This window comes from Centruroides vittatus, unplaced genomic scaffold (genome assembly GCF_030686945.1).
Source record: "Centruroides vittatus isolate TY-2023 unplaced genomic scaffold, ASM3068694v2 contig_120, whole genome shotgun sequence".
Taxonomy (NCBI): domain Eukaryota; kingdom Metazoa; phylum Arthropoda; class Arachnida; order Scorpiones; family Buthidae; genus Centruroides; species Centruroides vittatus.
Window position 1 is genome coordinate 2758159 of NW_027120768.1, and position 25479 is coordinate 2783637.

The following is a 25479-nucleotide window of genomic DNA, read 5'->3' on the forward strand; positions in this document are numbered from 1 at the left end:
TTTTAGGAGCACGAAGCACTTAACAGGTATCAACCCAAGTGAAGGGTTATGTATTTCACTGTATACCGAGCTGTACCTAGGCAGGTGTCACTGTAGTGTCTGGTACCTTCAGGAAAAAATCAGGTGCTTCATACCGTTAACTATATCCAATTTCTACACAGTATCCAGTAATCCGGCACTTTGGGGTCATAATAAAGACAAACTGTTAGATATGCCAACTATGATGCGGTATAAGTGGGTTTTATCTAATATATCCAGGGTGTATTTATGACGCTTATACTTGTAAATGAATGAGAGTTTCAACAGCAAAAGAAAATGGAAAACAGAGGAAGTGGCACATTTGTAATGTTGCCTTTTCTCTTTTTTCTTGAGACACCCAGCATGTAACAAGTTGTAAATAACTCATGTTCCTTTTGTCAAAAATTTTTGAAATTTTGCAGGAATATTTATGTATTAGGGGCATCGATGCTATTAAATTTTGGTGGTTAAAGGTTGAGAATGGGAAGATACGGGGGTCTGACTTCATGAAGATTTACTTGTTATTAGCATTTACAATAATTAATAATATAAAATGTTTCTCAATAAAATCTCATAACAGATCGACACACAATTTTAAGTTTTGTCGAGAAAGTTATGCAACTCGTTGCTGAAAAAAATATTTATTTTTGTCATGGATTCTGTGTACTCCACTGCTATTGTGATACTCTAATAAAATTTTAATATTTTGTCAATAAATTTCTATTCGTTATTCATTTACATGGTAAATTTTATTACTACTTCATTTGTTATTACACTTGTAGTTGTGGTCATCCCATATACAAAATAAATGTCTAGATAACAAAATGACAAAATTCACTATCGGCTACACCGACAATCTACGTATTACAATTCTACAGACAGCAAGGGAAAGAGAAATATTTAATAGTAGTAACTATTTACCATTAAAGTATTGGCATAATTGGCATGGCATAATTGAGACTATGTCTCCCTCTAGATATGTCAATTCCAGTTCTTGTAGCAGTTCTCCTAATAATATGACCATGACTAAATTGTGCGCCACTGCAAGAGACTTCTCTGGCTGATCATAAATTCTCCCCAGTGTAAAAAGTAGAAATTCAGTAAATTTTCAGATGTTTTTACACTGTTTCCACCCCAATTATGATTTCATTTCACACGTGTCCGTATAAAGATTAAAAAATATACAAATTATAGAATAAATGATAAAAAGGAAAGAAGGAAAGGTTTCCAAACTTAATTTTCGGTGATAAAATTCTGTGCAAATCAAAGGATATTATTCTCTAAGCAATTCAATTCAATTGTTTTAATTGAATTCCTTTTAAACTTACTTTAATGAAGGACTAAAGGATGATGGCACATGGATGGCATAATTGAGACTAAGCTCAAACTGTCTATTGTCGGGGTCAGAGGGAACGACTGACCGAACAGTTCTTGGATTGTGTTGACAAGTGTTGGTTTGGTCTTAATTTTGCTGCTGGTGTGCATCATCAGCTTTAACTAGAAAAAATGGACCTCCGTGCTAACCTTTCACCTGTGCCAGGTGACTATTCCATGAGTGTGCAGACGGTTTACTCTTCCAAAGGACTGTCATACAGGTTTTCATTTTGCCGAAAGTACTGCACGTCTATTCGACTGACCAATTTCAGAAGATTTTCGAAGTTTCTGACAATGGATGCCAGTCCGTTGTCTGGAAGGGCCGTGGTCAGGATGCCCATTAAATGGCCGTAAACCAGGGCATCCAGCTCAGTTGGTCTGAAACAAAAAACAAAGATCTCAAAATAATCTCTTCCTTATCACACAGAAGCTCTACAAGGTGTTGAAATATGCGACAACAACATTAAGTAAAATTAGATATTCAATTTAAAAAGTGTTGAAATTAACTTTCTGCTTTGAGTATTTAGGCAGATACAACTGTATTTACGTATTTTGGAATATGCAAGATCTTGTTAAAAATATCGCTTGAACAGGTCTGTTCAAGCCATTTTTTTCTATAATTCTAGTTCTATAATTTGAAAATATAAGAACTGACAAAGTTCCTAAAGGTGAATGAAACAGTTAAATAAAAACAAAAGTATATTTTTTTTTATTTAACTGTTTTTTTTATTTTATTTATTTTAATTTTTTATTTTTATTTTTTATTTTTTTTATTTAGTTCACCTGAACTAAATAAAAAATATTATTTCTGATCTGTAAGACTAAATATCTGCATCCATAATTTTCCAGTATAATAAGTCCTGTTAATTGATAAATGTACTAGTATACAAAGATAAATTTAAGTAGAGAAAACATGTCGATTCTATTAAAAAGGTATTGGAAAGGTTGAGAAGTAATCGGTAAAAAATTTATCAGACTACTTTATCTGATCATTTTTAATTACAGTAAGCACATTACTGCTCTCTCATCAAAGTTCTGCAGTTCTATGACCAGGAGCTATCCACTCTTAAACTGGAGTGTAGTTCTATTGTACTATGACTCTGGACTCAAGAGTATTCCACAGTGAGATACTGGGTCTATTATTCTAGAATTAAGAAAAAAAAAATTATATAATTTGTAAGGAAATTCCAAATACTATTGGGCATGTTCTTGTTTGAATTAAGTGTTTTTTTTTTGGTATCTATGAAATTAAATAATGGCAGAGGATAATGGTAATACTAATTGGCAAATTACAACTAAATTCATTTCTGTAAATTATAGCTCACAATCATCTGGCAAGAATAATATCAAAACGCTGGATGCAAGAACAAAAGCATACATTTGCCAATCTCGTAACCTAAAAGTTGAGTGTCCGTGAAATATTTCGAAACGTGCTTTCTGGCACTTTAAATCTTTATCTTAATCTTTGTACTGCATAGATTAAGATTAAATCACACTGTCTGGTCAAAAACTTGATATTTTTAAGATAATTCAGAATTCAAATTTTATAAATGACTGCATTCTTCCAAGTTGTCAAAATATCATAGGATTAAAGAACATAAATGCATTTTGAATAATCTTACTGTTACTTTTTAATTCTAGCAAAATATTCAATCAGTTTTCTAATACAGTAGAGAACCGAAAATTGGAATCAATTGGGGACTGGGGTTGTTCAGATTAGTGATTTGTTCCAATTACCAATTATGTATGAATAAATATATTAACCTGTCCGATGTTCAAATTTTTCTCCGTTGCGTGTCGCTTCGTGTTGATTTTTTCTCGTTGCGTGTCGCTTCGTGTTGAATTTTCGTCGATTTTAAGCCTAACGAAAATTTTTATAATAATAATCGAGGCTATCGTATTGTTAAAAATTATTTCTGCAATTTGTACAAACAAAATAAATATATTGAAGAATATAAAAACATGAAAATTATACTTTAGAAGTAAATTTAGTATCAAAAACGTTCGATTCAGCACGACACAGTCCGACTGAAAATCATTCCGATTACCGGAGTTCTGATTAACGAGTCTCTACTGTATTCAAGTAATAGTCGATCCCATAAATTTGACCATAAAAAATGGTATAAAAAAATTCGACTTTTACATAAGTTTATAAGGTATTTCTTTCAATTTCAGCAGAATTCCATTTTGAATAGGTCTTAATATTTTTGTGTTTTATCTTTAAACTACACCAGATAAATGTCACACAGTTACATTCATTCTTTTATAGTAAAATCACTTTTAGGTACATAAAAATAATACAAATTAGTATTGAGCCTAGTAAAAAAATTGATTCAGTGATTCTGACTAAAGATGAGAATATTTAAATGCAAGAATTGGAAACTATTTAATTGCAAAAACTTTTCATTGTGTTATGAGAATTTGTGTTAGGTATTCAAACACTTCTTCAATGCAATCCTTATGAGCACACATGACAGCAAACAAGTGCCATTTAAGTGCCAAAACCTAGTGTTTTTCTCTGTCAGCAGAAATTCTGATTGCATTAGAGCAGTGGTTCTCAAAGTGGGTTCCATGAAGCAAGGTCAGCGGTTCCATAAAGCTACATTGAAAAGTAACATTTAATCATAACATAAGAAATCGGTACATATCATATCTTATGACGTTATGATTCCCACTGACAGCAAGTGTTGCCAGACTAGATTATTCAGAGTTGGCAACACTGGTGATGGCTGGCTTTGTCAGTTAGTTGTGCACCAATTCTTGTGCAGGAAGGTTGTGCTGCTCTACTGTTAACACAAGATTTTCTTCTACTCAACAAATTATTTTTACTATTTTTAAAGCCCTACAATGGATTGATGGTTAAAAAAGATTAGTAAAGCAACAACATCCAAAGAAGATACAGAAATAGGTGAACTTGCAAAGGAACAATCTGCAACTACTAGTTCAAAAAACATGGAATATGTCCCCTCTTGTTCTGAACGGCAGCCAGGCAAAAAGAAACGCAAGTATGATCCTCAGTATTTGTCATATGGCTTTACTAGTACTGGTGATGAAGAAGCCCCAGACGCCATTTGTATATTTTGTCACACAAGATTAGCTAACAGTTCGTTGGCACCAGCAAAGTTGCAAAGACACATGGAGACCAGGCATAGTGTCTATAAAAATAAGGATAAATCTTTTTTGAAAGGAAACTTGAAAGTTTCAATAAAACTACAAATTTCATGGTGAAGAAATGCAGAACAGACAATGAAAATGCAAGTGAAGCGTCATATAAAGCATCTTACCATATTTCTCTTCATGGCAAAGCACACACTATTGATGAATCTTTGATAAAACCTATATTAAAAGATTTAGTTTTATGTGTATTTAATGAAAAGTCTGCTCAAAAGTTTGAATCTATATCTCTATCTAATGATACAGTGTCGAGGCGTATTGCTGATATTTCTGATTATATTGAAACCAAACTTATTTCACGATTGCATGCATGTGATACTTATACGTTGCAAATGGATGAGTCTAAAGATGTGGCTAAACTGGCAGTTCTACTTGTGTTTGTTAGATATGACTTCAATAAAATAATTGAGGACAATTTGCTTTTCTGTAAAAGTTTAGAGCTTCATACCACAGAAAAAGATATATTTGATTGTATTGATAATTATATAACAAATCATGGTAGTGGTTGGGATAAATGCATTTCAGCATGCACTGATGGAGCGAAGGCTATGATGGGAAAATTATCTGGCGCTGTAACTAGAATAAAAAATGTTGCGAAAAACTGCAGCAGTAATCACTATATTCTTCACAGATAAGCATTAGTGACAAAAAGAATTTCTGCTTCATTAAAGGTGGTTTTGGACGAAGCCGTGTAAATTATCAATTTTATTAAGACTCGGCCATTACAATCAAGAGTATTTAAAGCTTTATGCGAAGATATGGGTAGCCATCAAATGACTCTTCTTTTACATACAGAAGTAAGGTGGCTTTCAAGAGGAAATGTGCTGGTGAGAATGGTTGAATTGATAAAAGAATTGCAATTTTACTTTCTTGAACATAAATTTAATTTGTCTGACAGATTAAGAAATAATGTATGGCATGCAAAACTTACATATTTAGCAGATGTTTTTTCAAAGTTGAATGAAACACGCCTATCTCTACAAAGAAAGGAAACAAACATTTTTCGAACTCAAGATAATATGATATCTTTATCTCGTAAATTACAGTACTAGATTTCAGAAGTAGAGCATGGTAATTGTGACTGTTTTCCACTTCTTACTAAATTTCTACAAGAGTCTGAAATGGAATTGGATGCAGAGACACTCGATGAAATTAAAGATCATCTCTTATCGAGTATTTTCCTAACTTGGAGTACAAAGAATATTATTGGGTACAAAATCCATTCACAGTAACAAAAAAACCAATAGGATTTCTGTCATTGGATTATGCGAAATTAATAGAAATTACATCCGATACTCAGTTAAAGGCTAAATTTGAAGAAGTGCCATTAGATGTATTCTGGGGGAATCTACTTGAAGAATATCCTGAAATATCCAAACAGGCCATAAAAAGACTTTTGCCCTTTACAACAACATATTGGTGTGAATCAGGATTTTCAAGATATGCTAGCATGAAAACTAAGTATCAAAGCAGACTGGATGCTGCCCCAGATATGAGAATCCAGTTATCAAGTATAAAACCAAATTTCCAGAGGATACTTATGTCAAGTATTAAATGTTAAGAAACTTAAACTGAAAAATATAAAACTTTATTTTAAGTTAAAAGTTTTGCCACTGTTTTAAAAAATTCTATAATTAATTGCAAATTTCCTTCCATTTCCCACAAAGTGTAGGTATGTAGGGTAATGATTGCATCACTAAGAATCCTTGGGCAAAGGCAACACAATCACACTAAGTGGAGAACCAGCATAAATTAATCATTAAAATGAAACATATAAGCTCTCTGATTTTGAAAATGGGTGATGTTCAAATCTACTATTTGATGATAACAATCATATTATAATGATGATATATCAATGGTTTTATTATTATTATTATCATCAATTATATAATATCTATGTTGATACTGATTTTAAACCAAACAAGAACCATAATTAATTAGGCTATTATTTTGCTATTATTAATAATTAGATATTAAGTAATTTTGTATTAGAGGTAGAAATTAGGTGCCATCGCTTATCTAAATTAATAATTATAATAATTTAATAATTTTATTAAATAATTTAAAACAATCTGGAATAAAAGAACTAGCCCAACACCTAACATCTTTATCTAATACCAAATTACTTGATGTCTAATTATTAATAATAGCAAAAATAACAGCCCGATTAATTACAGCAATCGTTTCTTTTAGTATCAATGCACTGGGCTTCAGGAAGTTTATTATATTGATACTGATTTAATGAGTTTGGAACAATATTTATCATTAATAATTAAATCTAATTATCTACTTTCCTAATAATAAATTAAAATGTTTCATGCTAGCAATGAAACAGTTATTTAGAGAACTTAAATCTGTTATAGTGATTAAAATTATACTTACTTTGTGCCAAAAAAATATGTTTGTTTTCCTAATCTTTCTGATAAAGCATGACAACAACTTGTTACTTCTTCATAAACCTGATAGTAAATAATAATTCAATAAGACTGTCTAATATCAAAATTTAATGTAATTAAGGAAAATTTACCTCATCCAAAGTTTTATCCAGCCAATGATTTGAAGCTAATTTTGACTTCATCACAGATTTCTTTTGCCAATATAAAAAATAATTCAGTGGCCATGAATAAACAGATAAACATCTAGGCTTCGTTTTCTAAAAAAAATACACATATATATATATCTTATAATTATTGTTAATTTAATAAAAAATATACTTAACTCACTAATCTAAATTTCAAAAAACAAAAAATAATGTAGCACTGAAAATTTATTATAAACTGTAATCCATAATTTCTATAATATAAAACATAAAACAACATAATCACGATTTATCTCTGTATAACAGCTACTGTATAATACAAAGATAAATTATACTCTTATTCCTATAAGATTTCTTACTGAACTTATTTTCTTAGTACTGTAAAAAATATACAATAGAATAAATAAACAACTAAATAAAATATATGTTCTTTTAATCTAAGCATTCACATTGTCATTAAAACTGGTTAATAACTTACAGTAGCACTTTCTGCAGTAAACAATTTTAGACTGGCAAAATTATTAGCGTATTTGCAAACAAATTTTAAGAAAGAGTAATACAGTAAAACCCTCACACTGAGGCCACCCCTAAAATTCCCTGGTAAAATTGTAAGTTTTAATATAAATCAAACTCCATCTTGGTGAAACTGACATTTATCCCAATTAACAGAATAGGAAAATCCCAAGTTCCTAAACTCAACATATTGTTTAAAGCATTTTAAATGGAACCAAGCATTCCTGCTATAGTTTTTGAACGGTTTGCCAGATCCTCTGACAGACTACATTCAAACCAAATAAATCTTCATTTACACTAAACAAATTAAATTTATGTTCAGAACTTAGTAAAAAGAAAGACTTCAGAGGGTTGATTGTGTTACATAATGCCAAATTAAGAGGTCTATAAAGTAACCTAAATACCATAGCGCCAGTTTCGATTATGCTTGATCTGATGGCCATGCTATGAAACTATAACCCTACATTGAAGTTTCCACTGTAGAAGACTTCTTTACAGAACATTCATGTCCAAACGGTCCCATTCCTCCTTACAGGCTTTCCATAAGCCTGCCATTGTTTTTGGACGATGGCTTCCCAGAGCTTGTTTCAATAGATCAAACACACAGTAGTCCATTGGAGCTGCGTTGGGAGACTTCATGGGAATGTCATCAAAAGAGATGATATGGATTCCAGTTTCCTGTTCCAGTATATGGATGAAATCTCAGGGTCGATTTAGAAGTATGACTGAAAGCTTTGTCTTGATGCACCCATACATTTGTTTGGTCATTTCTGTACAAAGCAGGGATCTCTTCATGGTATAGAGGTTCCAGAACGTTAGTCTGGTAGTATGTCAAATTAATTTTAACATTTTTTTTCCAACTTTTCTGAAATTTAGTTTACCACGATAACAATAACCCGCAATGACCATAAAGCCTGATGGAAAACTTTTGCGACATTCCTTGAACCATTTTTGGTATGGTCTCCCATCTGATGGTCTGTAATAAATTGCCCGCAATTTGTTACAATTGTTCATGTATACCCATGCTTCATCTAGTGTGACTACAAACTGCCACTTGTTTACCGAAATATACTTTTCATACAGTTTTTGGCAGTTGGTCTTTTGTTCTTGGATGTGATGAGACAGCAGCTTGTGAACTCGACCTTTATGGCATTTCTCCAGTTTCAAATTATTGTGAATGATGACATGAACTGTGGACTGGACTATTCCAACACTCTGAGCAATACTTCATTGGGCTTTTGGATTTGAACCACTGATCAGTCTTCGCACTTTTGCTATCACCTCCGGTGTGCAGCTTAGGGTGTTCCTTTTTCTGGGCCAAATTGAAACACTTGACAATGGTCCTGGCTCTTGCAAATCATTTCTTTTGAGAACTGACTGTATCCCATATCGTGAAATATTAAAATCACAATTTTTGCACATTTTAATAATTTGAGTTTGCAAATATTTTGCATCAAAAAGCACAGTTACATAACCTTCCCAAAAGTCTGAAATTTTAGGTGGCATATTTGCAATAGATAAACCTTACTTATCAAAAGTAAAACTCAGAATATACAGCAGCACATGGGTCAGTTGCTTTTATTCTACTTCCTACAACTGGAACTATGGGTAATATGCAAATTGGCATTATGGAATGCAATACACCTTCTGTATTATATATTTGTCTAATAATTTTACACAAAACCTGATTGTATTTTGTAAAAATACAACTATGTAAATCAGTCTATGTCACTGATACTCGACGAAGAAAAATATTGTCGAGCCCAATATAAAAGCTGGTTTCTTTATTAATAATTTTCTTTGCTACTTAGACACTTTTGCATATTTAATCATTTCTATTTAATAATTCTTTTTGAATTATTCCGTTAATATATATTATTTAAATAAAATCTTTGCCACCATTTCATAGACATATTGATTCAGTCTAAACAATTACTGTACAACGCTTGAACAAAATTTACTGCAAACATCTTGCATTCATTGTAAAAATACATTATATTTCAATACTGTATTATTCAGTGTTAATACATTACTCTACATGAACATTATAATTACTGTATATTAAAATGTACAGTATTATGTGAAATTATTATTGTTTACTTTTCTAATCCATATTAAACTTTTAGTGGGATTCAGTACAGTACTCTATTTACAGCTCTGTATATTAATTTATCATAACACTACTGGGTGATCACCTCACAAGAATTGTATACCCCAAAGGTGGCTACATAAATGAGGTTTAACTGTAAATATAAAGTTTGTATTAAATGAATTCAATGAATTATTTCATCTTTTTCTTTTTGGAAAATATTTTCAATACTGGCAGCTTGTTTCTTAATTTTCTTATTTATTATTTTATTTTAATATTTATTATTATTATTATTATTATTATGTTGGGTTAAGTGAGATATACTCGGTTAACATCCGGTGGCTGTGTACTATGCCGGACCAAAGTCAAGGCATAGTAACCAAAACAGAAATTAAAGAAGTGTATCAGTGTGTGTGTCTGTATTCAGGAATTTTCTCACAATATGACATGTATTCAATATAGTGGCCTTCTGTAGTGTGATGTATGTGTTTCTATTCAATTCTAATGTGCCCAGGCTTTTGTGTAGTGTGTGTGGTATGACACCTGTAGAGGAGAGAACAACAGGTACAATAAGCACCCTATCCATCTTTCCACAGATGCCTTATTTCCTGGGCGAGTTCTGTGTACTTGCTAATTTTTTCAGCACATGCGTTTTGTATATTGTGAGTGTTTGGAATGGATATGTCTATAATGTATGTGATTTTATTGTGTTTGTCAATGAGTGTGATGTCTGGTCTGTTGTGGTAAATTGTTTTATCTGTGATTATGGCTCTGTCGTAGTACATTTTGTGCGTGTTGTTTTCCAATACTGTCTGTGGAATGTATTTGTAGTATGGTTCGTGGATGTCTACTAATTTGTGTTTCTTTGCAAGCTCTTGGTGTATTATATTTGCTACTTGATTATGTCTGCGTAAATAATCTGTCTGTGCCAAGAGCTTGCAACCAGAGGTGATGTGTTGTATAGTTTCTGGCATGATGTGACATTTTCTGCATGTGTCATTTGTGAGTGTTGCATCTTTGAGTATGTGTTTTCTGTAGTTTTTAGTATTTATGACCTGATCCTGTATGGCGATCATGAATCCTTCCGTCTCCCCAAAGAGGCATCCCCGAGCTAACCAGCTGTTTGACGCAGTTTTGTCAACAAAATCCTGGGCCAGGTCATAAGGATGCCTGCCATGGAGTGCCTTTCGAGCCCACGATTGCTTAATGGTGTCTATGCTTTTTATATGTTGTGTTGTGTCCATTTGATGTGAGAGTAAGTTTAATGGTGTGTTATTTGAGTCTGCTAGAGTTACTGCTTTATGTAATTGTGATGTTTCTTGTTTTCTTGTAGAAAAACTCTCGCAGTGACTGTATTTGTTTGTAGTGAAGGTTAACTATGTCAATCAGGCCACGTCCACCATCTTTACGTGGAAGGGTTAATCTTTCTGTGGCGGATTTAGGATGATGATGTTTATGCTTAGTAAGTGTTGTTCTTGTTTTCCTTTGGAGTTGCTCAAGATCTGTGTGAGTCCAATGTATAACTCCAAAAGAATATGTGAGTACTGGGATGACATATGTGTTTATTGCTTTAACTGTGTGTTTTGCATTTAACAGTGTTCTGAGAATAGCATTTAACCTACTTTGGTATTCTTTAATTAATCTTTGCTTTATTTGTGCATGTTCTGTTAGTTTGGCCTGTTGGAATCCTAAATACTTGTAGAACTCGCCCTCTTCCATGGATTCAATAATGTCTCCATTTCCAAGTGCAAAATCTTCTTTCTTCAGGATTCCTTTTTCTATGTGAAGTGTTTTGCATTTATCTAGGCCAAATTCCATTTGTATGTCCTTGGTGTATGAATGTGTGATTTGTAGGAGTTGATGAAGTTGTTTTTGTGTGGATGCATAAAGTTTTATGTCATCCATGTACATGAGATGTGACAGTGTATACTGTGTTGTTTTTTCGTGTCTGATATTGTAACCATATTGCATGTTGTTTAACATGTTGGATAATGGATTCAGGGCTAGGCAGAACCAGAGAGGACTCAAGGAATCTCCTTGAAAAATTCCTCGCCTAATAAAAATTTGCTTTGTTTGTATGGAAGTGTTACTAACCCTGAGATGTAGTGTTGTTCTCCAGTGCTGCATAGTGTTTTGAAAGAATGCAATGAGTGATGGATGTATTTTGTACATGTGTAGGATATGTAGCAGCCAACTGTGTGGAACACTGTCGAATGCTTTTCTGTAGTCTATATATGCCATGTGTATGTTTCTGTGTTGTTTGTGTGCTTGCCGTAGAATGACTGAATCTATGAGTAACTGTTCTTTGCATCCCCTGTGATTTCTACGGCAACCTTTTTGTTGTTCCGTTAGAATGTCGTGTTCTTCAACATGTTTGTATATTTTGTTTGCGATACAGGATGTCAATAATTTGTAGAGTGTTGGAAGACATGTAATTGGTCTGTATTGTGTGGGGTCTGTGGTATTGTTGTTTTTGGTTTCATGTAGGTGATGCCCTGAGTAAGAAAATTTGGCATGTCTTGTGGATTGATGATGATGTGTGTTAGATGTTTAGCTAGTTCCTGGTGCAGTGATGTAAACTTTTTGTACCAGAAATTGTGAATGTTGTCTACACCAGGTGTCTTCCAGTTGTGTGCTCTGTTAACAGTGTATTGGAAATCATGTATGTTTATTTCAGCACAGGGCATAGTTGGTATGTTGTGCAAGTTTCTGTTCTCCTCCTCGATCCAGCCTGCATCAGCATTGTGCGTGACAGCACTGGACCAAAGAGAAGACCAATATGTTGTGAGTTCTTCTTCTGTTGGTGTGCCACTGTGCTGTGTATCAGTGTTTGCTTTGTTATTAATTTGTCTGTAAAAGAGTTTTTCATTGTTTGTAAATAATTTATTTTGTTGTTTTCGTAGTGTACATGTTTTGTATCGTTTGAGTCTACGTGCTTTGGCAGCAAGTTTTTGTTTTAGTGTATCAATGTATTCTGTAATGCGTGTGTTGTGATGTTCGTGTTTTGTGTGTGTTTTTATTTTCTTGAAAATGTTTTTGAGCTGTTTCCTTAATTTGGGTGTTATGTTGCTTTTAGTGTATTGTGTCAGCCTGCCTAATTGCTGTCTAATGTCATTTATTTGTATTTCTATTCTTCTCTGCCAGGCAGGCTTGTGATAGTATTGTGTTTTCTGTGTATTTGTCTGTGACTGTACTTTCAGTCCATGGTGTGTCACTACTGTGACTGCCCCAGCATAAACTAATGTATGAATGTCTGCGAGTGTAGAAATTGAATGAATGTAGTGTGGTAGTAAGTGAGTGTTTACGTAATTTAGTGTTTTTCCTACTTCCTTTGACGTGTTGATTTTTGGTATTCGTGGTCGTTGTGTGGGATCTGTGCCTGTATATTTAGTGAGTGTTTCCTGAAATATAAGTGAGAGCGTATTAACTAAATCCATGTCTATGTTATCAGTGATGGACGAGGAAGTGTCTGTAGTATCATTAGTGGTAATTGTTGTATGTGTGTTATTATCAATGCTTGTTGCTGGATTATCCTGACAGGTTACATGATCTTCATTAATGTTAGATGTTTCTGTCTGTTGATGTATTTGATCAGCAACCTGTTGTTTGATAAGTTCAAGTGTTGTTTGTGGAATAAGGTTGTTGTGTATAATTGTTCTTTTTTGATCAACAACCCTTTGTTCAGTGACAGTGAGGTGAGGATATTGTTGTGTGAATTTATGGTGTAGTTGTTGTCTGTATGCTGTCGTGTTTGTTTCGAGTTTTGTGATGGTGTAATAAGTACGGATGATAAACTTGTTCATTTCCGTTGTCCATTTCATCCGTTGGCGTGGTTTTCCAGCCTTTGTGGTTTGTGGATGCATTGCCACAGAAACACCAAGGCTGGGTTGGTTCCTCACATCTGTTGAGGGCATTGCAGTAGCCATGCTTGGGCCGGTGCTGCTTTCATCACCGGTAACCAAGGGAGACTGTGGCCTATTTTTCGAACGTGAGCCTCTGCCTAACCCACGAACGCGGACCTTGTTAACCCGGGCGACGTCCGAGCCGGTATCACACTTTGATCTAGTTATTACCATAATAAATATCACCACAGAATGTGGGTGTGGTCACTCTTAGCTTCATTTCTCCCCATAGACCTTACTGGCATGGGTGTCCCTACCAGGAGCTTGTGCTCCAGCCTGCATTGCCCTATGGATCAGTAAAATTACTGGGCTCTCCCACCACGACCAGGTAGTGACCACGGGAGAGTTATTATTATTATTATTATTATTATTATTTTATATGTTTTATATGTTTGTATCTCTTACTTTTAAAACTTTCTATGCATTTTCCTCTCTTCTATCTGACTTTTGATAAGTGTTTGTGTATTTTATTTTACATTAATTTGTAATAACTAAAAGTAATAATATACCAGAAAAATATCATATTTCATCCAATTACCAGATGGAGAATCATTTTCACATTTCTTTTTTTGAGAATAATGTTGGAAAAAGTTATTATATTAAAATTTATTTTTCAATGTTCTGATAGTAAGTCTAAATTACTTATATAACTCCTAACATGAAAATAATTGTCACCAGAAGATGTAATTAGTGAAACTTTTTCTTGATGTTAACAAGTTGTGTCAAATCAAATTAAAGAAGTATGGGAAAAATAACTGATCTGTACACTTGAGGAAAAACTACAATAAAAGAATTCAAACTTTAACTCTTTCTGCCTTGTGGAAACTAAGAGGGCCCACAAAAAGCAGGGTTCAACCAAACCTACAACGGACTGGCCAGGTGTTGAAAGACTGCAATTTTTTTGGAGACCACCTCTAAAAAAAAATTTCTGGAGTTTTTAAACCTGTTGGGATTCAATTCAGGTCTCCCAGAGTAACTCCCAGTGCAACCTTAGTCACTCAGTCATCCATCCAGCTGTCAAAGAATTCATACTAGACATAATTTCACTTATTAGCAAGGTTGAGGGCGAAGTTTTAAATGCAAAAACATGTACGTCAGATGTTCAGCACCGCTTTCTTATAAGCCTAGAAGTTTGACAATGGCATTTGGAATGTCAAGCATGATTCCACTGACTTTCCAAACACCATTGCCAAACTTCTAGGCTTACAGGAAAGTGGCGCTGAACATCTGATGTACACGCTTTCACGTTTTAAACTTTGGCCTCAACCTCGCTATTATGAAACTTTCAAATGAAAAACTACTGGTCACAAAACATGCTAATGAAAAAATTTTACTTGGCATACCAACTAAAAAGTTAAAATTTTAATTTATAAAACTTACTATAGCTTTTAAAAACTATATATATATATGTCTAAATTATTGATTTCATAAAGACATTTTTGAACTTCATAGTACACTTTCATGTTTTATCTTATATAAGATTTTGAAATAACTATAAGGGCTGATTTATACTTCCAGTGTCTAGAGAGCAAGTGAGCAAATTACTCAATTATTAATCAATGTAATTCTAACTGTCATTTATACTGCTAGCAAATAGTGAGCAAGCAAATGAATGTTCACAGCTGAGCCAGAACAGCAGATCAAACAAATTCGTGGCATGTACATGCCCACTACAGCACCCTCTTTACAACTACCTAATAACATGTGCTCTGATTTAAAAGCTTAATGTCCTGGGTTGTATTAATGTCTTCTATGTGAGCATAAAATTGCTATAACGGACTTATTGTACAAGAAAAATGGCAAAATGGTGTAAAAATAGGCTTTAATTGAACAGAATAAGCATTTCGGATATTATATCCCTCTTCAATCATTTATGGCGTATCTGGTAGTACAAAACATAGACTTAAATTATGCTATTTTAACAGTTTTATAGATTTAGAACAATAACAACATTTATAATTAGAATAGTATAATCGTATGATGTAATAATTACTTGATATTTAAAACAAAAAATTGTTTGCTATTTTAAAGTATTGCAGAATAACAACATGTTTATTTATATATATACATATATATGACTGGGAGTAAAGTACATGCATATCTCCACTGTAGTGTTGTTACAGACAAACTGCTTAGAAAACAAGGAGATTTACATTGTTTTCTAAGCAGTGTGTTTGTAACAACACTACAGTGAAGATATACCTGTACTTTACTCCCAATCATATATATATTCTTTCCAACAATAATAGAACATACAGTGATTGCCTAAAAACTCTTTATTATTTTCATGTAACTTTGATGAAATTTTCTAGTATATTTGATAACAAAATATCAACAATTATTTCACAAGTTTTGAGAAAAATGATTAATAAACAAAAGAGTTAGATATTATCATCAAAACTAGCATGTCCAACATTAATAGAACATGTACTAATTGGAATTAATTACAAAGAAAGTAATGATTGGAATCCATGAAATTTGCGTAAAAATACGACAAAGTGAAAAGAAAGATTTAGTAAATTTCATACTACCCTTACTATTAAAAATGGGACATGTTACGGACCTAACTGTAGATGAGAAGGTGAAATTGGATGTAATTCATCAGAAAGGGAGAAAAGTAACTTGAATTGCTAAAAATTTGGAAAGACCTCATTCAACAATCTCAAAATATCTCAATAATTAGGAGCAACAAACAGGAAAACAAAACAGTGGGTGCAAGAGTTCATGGAACAAAAGCATTCTTCGAATTTTTGTGATGGAGAAAGAAGTCGCTAAAGCCGGAAGCTCTTCGAATTTTTCCAAAGCCCGAATGGCTCCATTTATGCATCAATCTGGAAAAGGTGCAAAGCTGAAACGTCCAGAGAATGTGGAAATTGGAGAATCGCAGAAGAAGAAACATAAACGAGCAAGAGTTCAACAACATATAGAGAATGACATGCAATTGTTTGACATGCACTGCAAGGAAACACATTCATTTAAAAAATCAAAAATAAATTGAAGCTGAGCTGCAGTAAATCAACAGACAATGTTTCTTCCATCAAAATGAAGACAGGCAACAAGCTCAAGGAGAAACACAAACAACTTCAATTACAGCTTGCCAGAAATAATTTTGAAAGAAGGAAAGGATGGCAAAAAGTAATCTTCTCGGATAAGAAAAAGTGGAATCTTGACGGACCTGATGGTTTTCAGTATTACTGGGCAGACAAAAACTAGATCAAAAGCAGTACTCAAAGAGAGTAGCTGGTGGTGGTATACTTCTGACCTGAGTGGAGATTGGATGCAATGGAAAGACAGATGTAGTATTCATTGAAGGTCAAAACAACTCCAAAATTTATCAGGAGCTTGTATGGAGGCAGTTCCAAACTTATGGACAGAAAATTGCCGGACAGATCTTTGAATTCCTGCAGGATAATGCAAGCTTCTGTGAATCAAAATCAATATTATCTTTTTTTCAGAGCAAAAACATCCGATTTCTGGACTGGCCACTCCTCAGTGCAGATTTAAACCAAACTGAAAATCTTTGGGGTGACTTTGACTTGGTTTTCCAAATGTTTAGCAATGGAAAGCAATACAAGACCATCACTGAACTAAAGACCGATCTCACTAAAGCATGGGAAGATATTCCACAAGAACAACTGCAATCTTTGATTAATTCAATGTCTAATTGTATTTTATTTATCTTGTTTCCAAAAATGGTAGCAAAATCAGATACTAATTTTAATTTAAAGATATCATAAGTCAAGATGTTCTATTAATGTTGGACATTCTATTTTTGCTAATAGTACCTAGCTCTTTTCTTTATTAATCATTTTTCTCCAACTTAGTGCAATAATTATTGATTTGTTACTATAAGATATACTAGAAAATTTCATTAAAGATACAAGAAAATAATAAAAAGTTTCTAGGCAATCAGTGTATGTTCTATTATTGTTGGAAGGACTGTATGTATATATAAGTAAACATGTTATTCCGCAATACTTTAAAATAGCAAACAATTTTTCGTTTTAAATATCAGGTAACTATTACTTCTTAAGATTATACTCTTCTAATTATAAATGTTGTTCTACCATAATTATTAAATAAAATAAAGAACTTACTGGAATTGGTAAAATAAAATGAAAACAACACCTTTCACAAATTTCCAGCAATTTGCTGGAAATTTGTGAAAGGTGTTGTCTTCATTTTACCATAATTATTGTTCTAAATGTATAAAACTGTTAAAATAGCATAATTTAAGTCTATATTTTGTACTACCAGATACACCGTAAACAAAACTGAAGAAGTGTATAATACCCAAAATGCATATTCTGTTCGATTAAAGTCTATTTTTACACAATTTTGCTATTTTTATTATAGCATTATGACATTTTGATGCTTGTTTCCAAGCTTCATATTCACTTGCAAGTTGCTGTAAATATAAATAAGTGTTAAAACTCAAACTATTTGAAGAAACAATAAGTTAATTAGGCTTTATACATAGCTATTTTTAAAAAGCTAATATATATATATATTGTTATAAAATATTTGGAATATGATATATTGTATTCTGGAAAGGAACAAAATCCAAGTTTCTTGTTAACTTTTGCATGTGTTCTAACTACTTAATTTATTAAGAAAAATTATCTCCAGATTTAAATAAAATTTCAAATTTAATCTGACAACAATTTAAATTAAGTTATATATTCATAAATTGCATAGTAATGCTTCTGAACTTTATAAAAAAGAAATTAATGAAATTGTGCAAATAATTAAATTTAATATATTACTAATTAGTAAAAATATATGTTTTTTTAAGCAATGATCAAAGTATGAATACATTGTAGAGTAGCATAAGTAGACAAAATAAATATAGTTGTTTACAAAAAACCATTTATATTTATTGTGTAGTTATATATAACATCCTATATAAAAACTACATCTATATAGGTTGAAAGGTGGGCATATATTAAACCTACAACAACTCACAAAAGTGTTGTGTAAGTCACACTAACTACTACTCTTTCACTCAACTTTATCATCTGTTTATATTTATCACACTTTATATTTATTGTCTAGCAACATATAACATTTTATATAAATGCTAATTATGGAAAAAATCTATGTAAACCTTACCTCGTTTACAGTAGCATTGTGGCACCAACTTACATACAACTGAAATAAATAAAAAAGCCTTTATTTATTACAAAAATATAACTGATTTTAAAATTCTACTCTATAATTAATATAATGTTTAAATTTCATTTTTCATGATTTAAAGGAGACAAAACTCAATATTTTGCTCCTTAAAATCAATTCATTAATCATAGAACTGCATTTAAAAGTGCATATTCATAAATTCCTTCTCAAATTGTTGTTACTTTTAAATGATTACTGATCATCTACAGCAGGATTCCAAATCTGTTCATTAGCAACCCCTAGGGATCAGTTGATTTAGCTGAAGCATCAATAAGCTGCAGGAATCATTCAAGAGTTGATGGACAAAATTAAGTTTATTATATTTAAAATTAAAAACTGAAATTGAAGACACAGTCTGCAGAAGACTTATAAGACAACTACACTCAGACAGGAAATTTGCAAATTAATAAATCGCATTTAAATGATTTCTCTGAATTATCTCCATTAAACAGCTAAATTGAAATTTTATCATCATTTTATAAGCATTATTTTCCTTTATTTTTCATATCTTTTGTATATTTATTATAAAATGAAAAATATTATCGTTTTAAATCATTATAAAAAACATGGCTACCTTTTCAAATAAATAAAATGAATAATAAATAATAATGAAATAGTTAGTCAAGAACTCAAAAAGTTTAACTTTTTGCAAAAAATCAATACATTTCTTAAATCATTTTTCAGAAAAAAACTGCACAAACATCATTGTCATAAATAAATTTTGCATTTTTGGACATTAAAAAGTCCATTGGTGCTGTGTTAAAAATAGTTCGTTCATTGTGTTGGTGATGACTTCAATTTTATTTCTATCAATTGATGTATCACATCAAATTTAATTTGTATGTGTTATCCTTGGTAAAACTAATGAATTAGATAAAATGCATCAGATGATGCTTGAATGTTCTAAAATGTGCTATGAAAAAGGCTCTCATATAACTAGTATTATGGCAAGCAAAATAATGGATTATATGACTGAAACACAGTAAATAGTGCAAGGTTTAGTGATTGAGAAAGATGCGCTTAAAGTGCAAATAAGATCGATAAACAAGGTAAGACATGAGCTGGAAAAAGACTATAAAGATAAGCCTAGTTATTCTCAGGTGGCTAAGGCTAATATCCCAATTACTGGTAAAATTCAGAGACCTAGAGGTGGTCTGGTTACAGACAAAGCTGTGTTGCTCGTCAAAGATAATAAAAATGAGATGAACAGTGATATAATAAAAGAAAATTTTTTGAAAAATATTGATCCACAGAAAGACAAGGTAAGAATAAGCAGTATTCGTAAGATGTGTACTTCTGGTATTGGGTCACCTTGGCTTCTAAGGTAGACCTTGATAAAGTAATTAGTAATAAAAAATTGCAGGACAGTAATTTAAAAATAGAGCAGCTGGCCAAAAGGCGGCCAAGGATGGTAATTAAGATGTACCAAAGAATATGACTATAGATGAGATTATGGTACACATTGGTGAGTTAAACAGTGAGACGCTCTGTGGTGAGGATAATTGCCTAAAGGTCTTTGGTAAAGAGTTTAGATTGGTTTATAGAACAGGTCGTAAGAGGGACGGCCTTACTGATTGGGTAGTCAAAGTGGCACCCAGTTTAAGATTAAGACTTCTTCAATCCGGTAGAGTGTGTATCAGCTGTAGAAGCTGTGTGGTTAGGGATTACCACGAGGTGACCCTATGTTATAAGTGCCAAAAATTGGGCATGTGGCTAAGCACTGCGGTGCAGCAGATGTAATCTGTAGTATTTGTGATAAGACCGGGCACAAAGGCCTGGAATGTAAATCAGAGGTGTCAGAGAAAGCATGTATAACATGCAAACAAATGGGAAAACCCCATAAGCACAGGCTTAAGGACAAAGACAGTCTCTCCTACAAGATGGCATTGGAAAGATATCTCGCCAAAATAGATTATAGACAGTAGTCCTAATACTGATTTTAAAATAAAGGTAGCGCAATTAAATATGGATCAAAGTCGATCTGTTCCGGGCGAACTAAGCAAGGTGGTAGCAATGAAAGGGGTTGATATTGCCCTTGTTCAAGAGCCCTATGCAACTCCAGGTCATGTGCTTGGGTTAGGTACTAAGGTGAAAATCATCCACAGTCAGTGTGCCCAGACACACCCCTGGGAAGCTGTTATTATTTATAACAGGAAGTGGGCAATATTAGATATTAATAGCCTAACATCCCCAACGTGTGCTGTAGCACAGGTTATGGGAGATGGTTTCAAGGTGTATTTAATAAGCATGTACTGTACATGTCACCTAGTACTGATATCAGTAATGGTATAAATGAATTAGAAGGTATCCTGGAGAAGTTGCAGGGCAAGAACATTATTATAAGTATGGATGGTAATGCTAAGGCTACTCTCTGGGGCAGTGAGAATACCGATGAGCATGGTACTATTCTTTTAGAGACTATTTTTAAATGGGACTTGGTATGTTTCAATGATCCAGAAGCAGGTCCTACGTTTGTGTCCAGCAGGGGTAGTTCTTATATTGATTTGACCCTCGCTACACATGGTGTGGTTATTGATAATTGGTCTATGGTACATGATACCACTAGTGAGCATGGCTTAATAATTTATGAGTACAATGTAGGTAAGGTGTACAGTCCTTAGTATTCTTTAGGCACGTTTGGCATTGGCAGTGCTAATTGGCACAAGTTTCGGCAAAAATTGAGGCAAAATTTACTATCAAAAAACTTTGAAATTATAGAAGACAAGTATGAGGTGATAAGGTACTGCACCCATATACAGTGTAGTATCAAAGATGCTATGGTGTGTGCTATCCCTAAGGTTGAGAGGAAGCACAAAGCTCCTAAGTGGTGGTGTGGTAAATTAGATAGCCTTAAAAAGCAGGTGAATAAAAGTAGGAGGGCTTTTCAAAGGTGTTCTGATCCAGAGAGATAGAATGATCTAAAAGGTGTTTACATGGCAACAAGAAAGATATATAAAGATAAGTTGAAAGCCATAAGAGAAAAAAGCTGGACAAGGTATGTTAATGCTAAAACTAAAGGTGACCCCTGGGGCACCCCTTATAAAATTCTGATGAAAAGGCTCAAGACTAATCAGGTATTGGTGAATATGAGGTATGGTGATAGGGAGTTACTCAATTGGACCGAGGTAGTCGAGTTTCTTTTGGGCTCCCTGTTTCCAAATGATAACGAGCAGGAAGATGATAGTACCCATAGGGTACAAAGGGTTATGGTGCATGAGTACAATGGTTCTGGGCATGTCGACGATATCAGTGATAATGATGTTGACATAGCCATTAAGGCTTTGCGGGGATGTAAGGCCCCTGGTGCCGATGGTATTACGTACGAGGTAATTAAGAATGGTTATGATATTTTAAAGCCTCATATGAGGTTCCTGTATCAGGCATGTCTGGTGCTTGGTGTCTTCCCGAATTGTTGGAAACAGGAGAAGGTGGTTATTATTTATAAAGGTAGCAATAAAAATAAGACTAATTCGAGGTCACATAGGCCCATATGTTTAATTCCCTTATTGGGCAAAATTTTTGAGCATATTATTAAAAACAGGCTTGAGTCTGTTATTAAGGTGTATAATAATAAATACCAATATGGTTGTAAGAAAGGTTGTTCTACGGAGGATGTGCTTATGTGTCTCCGGGACCTGGTTGAAGTCTTGTAGCAAATGCATATTAGGTATATTCTTTGATATTAAAGGTGCTTTTGATCACCTATGGTGCCCTCAATAATGAATGAGTTAAGGTATAGGAATTGTCCCAAGCCAACCTAAAGGTGGTAAAGAAGGTGAACAGGGGATGTCCTCAGGGGTCGGTTCTCAGACCTGTCCTCTGAAATCTGGTTTTTGATAGTGTCCTAAGGATTTTTAATGAGCATTGAGTATATTGTTTACATGGATGACTTAGTTTTAATAATATCTGGTAAATCGAGGAGTGAGCTGGAGTCCTACAGTGAAAGGTGGGTGATGATGCTTCAGAAATGGCTTGTGGCTAATAAATTAGAGCTGTCGGTTGATAAGACGGTGGCGATTTTACTGAAAGGTACTTTGAGCAAGGAACGGCCACCAAGAGTCAGGCTTGATAATAAGGTAATTACGGTAGCCAACTCTGTTAAATATTTAGGTATTAATTTTGGGGCCGGTATAAGTATTACGCCGCATGTCACATCTATCACCAAATGGTGTATTAAGGTATATGTTGAAGCAAAGTATCAGGTATGAGTGGGGCTCCAGTTTTACGACTCTCTGTGTTTTATATAAAAGTTTATTTTTAAATACTTTACTATATGGTATTTTAGCATGGCATGACCTCCTGAAAGGGTAAAATTAAGAATAAGAATAAGAATAAGGTAAAATTAGAAAGAGCCCAAAGGACTGTCTTACTGATCTTAACTAAAGAGTAAAATACAGTTTCTACTGTAGCCCTTCAGGTGATTGCAGGGCTTTTACCTATTGATCTTGAGATTAATAAAAGGTATTTTAATATTTTAATTAATAAACGCATTGCTTTTAATTTTGGTGGTGTGGTGTACGACGGCACCGCACCTAATATTAATAAAGTTAAAAATAAGGTGGCTAAGTTCTTAAATGGTATGTGGCAAGACCAATGAAACAGGTGTAATAAAGGGAGGATAACCTATGGGTTCTTACCATGTATTAATAATAGGTTAAAGGCTAAGTGGTTTGAGCCAAATTATTATACCACTCAAATTGTAAGTGGTCATGGTGATTTTAAAAATAAGCTTAAGTCGTTCCACCTGGTCGAGGATGACCATTGTGAGCACAGTGCCGTCGACACCTTCCAGCATTTTATGTTGGATTGTGTAATATTTTATAATGATATTATTGAGTTAAAGGAAATATTAAATATTGACCCCTCTCATGGTTATGATTTTAATGTGGTCTGCACCAACTTGGTGGCCACCAAGAATAATTGGTATGGTGCATACAGGATTTTAAAGTGTATGTTATGTAAGCGTATGGTTTTAGGGTCAGTGTATGACCTATGTTTTTATTTATATTGATTTTATGGTTTTAATGGTGCATATCAGTGGCGTGCCGTCATTGGAAGCGATGGAAGCACCGATTCCACCTTCCAATGACCTTCCCTTGAATTTTATAAAATATAACTTTTCATATTTTAATGTACTTTGCATTAATTAAAATTAATATTTTATTATAACTGCATTATGTAACTTTTACAAATTTCTATACTACATGTGAAAAAAATGATAAGATTGCTATTGTATATTCGAATAATTCAATGGCGGAAGGAGTGTCGAAACCGGGTCAGTTTTCAATCAGCCAGATTATATAGGCATTGGCACATGCGGTTTACAGAGCACCAACCTCACCCGGTTTAGCTGGTAGAAGCGACACACGCATAAAGCATCTAATTTTATATCCCGGACTGGTTCTGAGCTGTTAGCCGCCTGCCTGTCAACTTCCAAGCAGCCAGATTATATAGGCATTGGCACATGCGCTTTACAGAGCACCAACGTCACCCGGTTTAGCTGGTGGATGCTTCACACAAAGCTTCTAATTTTATATCCCCGACCGGTTGTGGGCTGTTAGCTGCCTGCCTGCTAGATATTCGGCTGCCCTCGCCCGATTATGTGAATCGTGAGTAGACTAGATCAACAGCAGGCAATCCCCCGGCCTGCAGGCCAGCTACGGCTCACGAAAAGTTTCTACCCGGCCCACGAAATCTTTAATATATTATTAAATTGGAAAAATAGTTATTTTTCCAATTCTTTGTAATTTTCAAAAACGATAAGAGAAATAAATGTAGTAATTAACTTTTTATTTATTTATTTCATATTTGCAGACTAAAAAAATTACAAGTCACAAGAAGGCGTCAATTAACTACTACAGCGCGGAAAAAAACGTAAAATTTATTCTGGCCCATGTTATAAAAAGGGTTGCCCACCCAAGACTAGATTTATAACTTAACCCAACCGATAGGAGTTTACTGGCACGTTTTTATGATAGTTCTGTATAGTTGACAGGAGTTTTTTAAAAAACCCATTAAAATATTTGATATATTTATTCTGCGTTTATTCTGCTCTCCCATCTTATATTACTTACGGATTTCAATGTTAAACCGGTGATATTACGATTTAGTATGTCCCATCTGTAAGGGAATGCAGAAAAAACGTGTACAATTATAGTACAGTGTTAAAAAATTAACTGTTACTTTGGCAGCATCATTTACAACCAAATTTAATGAATGAGACGTACAATGGTACAAAAAAAGCTCTAGAATTTACTTTCCTTAAATTTACGATTTATGTATCCGTTGTCATAAAAATTTCTTTCCACTTCTTTCCCAAGACTACAGATATTCGAGTACAAAGTAACCGGTTTCGACTTATTTCTACTTAAGTAGTAGTTAAATAATTAAGCGATTAGGGAATTAGAAACATAAATAAAACCCTGATGAGAGCCGAAATTTTACTTAAACAGAAGTTTAACCGAACCAATCTCTTGCCGAGTACAGTGGGATCTGTTCTCTTCATAATATTAGATGTAATAAAGACAGAAATTTTTCCAGTTCAATGAGAGTGACCCGAAAAGTCGTAAATTTTGGAAATTTCCGTGAACACTTGGTCCTAAAACGAATTAGTTAGAAAACGAACGACGGACAATCTGTTAAGTTTAACACATTTAGATTTTTACAGCTATGGTGAGAAACGTTTAAAATCTACA

At 33.4% G+C, this 25479-nt stretch overlaps 1 protein-coding gene across 1 annotated transcript in view; it reads right to left on the bottom strand.

Moving 5' to 3' along the window:
* Positions 1 to 745: 745 nt before the first annotated feature.
* The window catches only part of LOC136984996 (metaxin-2-like), a 42903-nt gene continuing 18169 nt past the window's right edge, over positions 746 to 25479 (bottom strand). Inside the window, exons 6-9 of the mRNA XM_067282161.1 lie at positions 18722 to 18760; positions 7094 to 7219; positions 6949 to 7025; positions 746 to 1770 (exon numbers count right to left, since the gene is read on the bottom strand). Coding sequence (XP_067138262.1) covers positions 1587 to 1770; positions 6949 to 7025; positions 7094 to 7219; positions 18722 to 18760 — 426 coding nt within the window. The 3' untranslated portion in view covers positions 746 to 1586. The remainder of the gene's footprint in view (positions 1771 to 6948; positions 7026 to 7093; positions 7220 to 18721; positions 18761 to 25479) is intronic.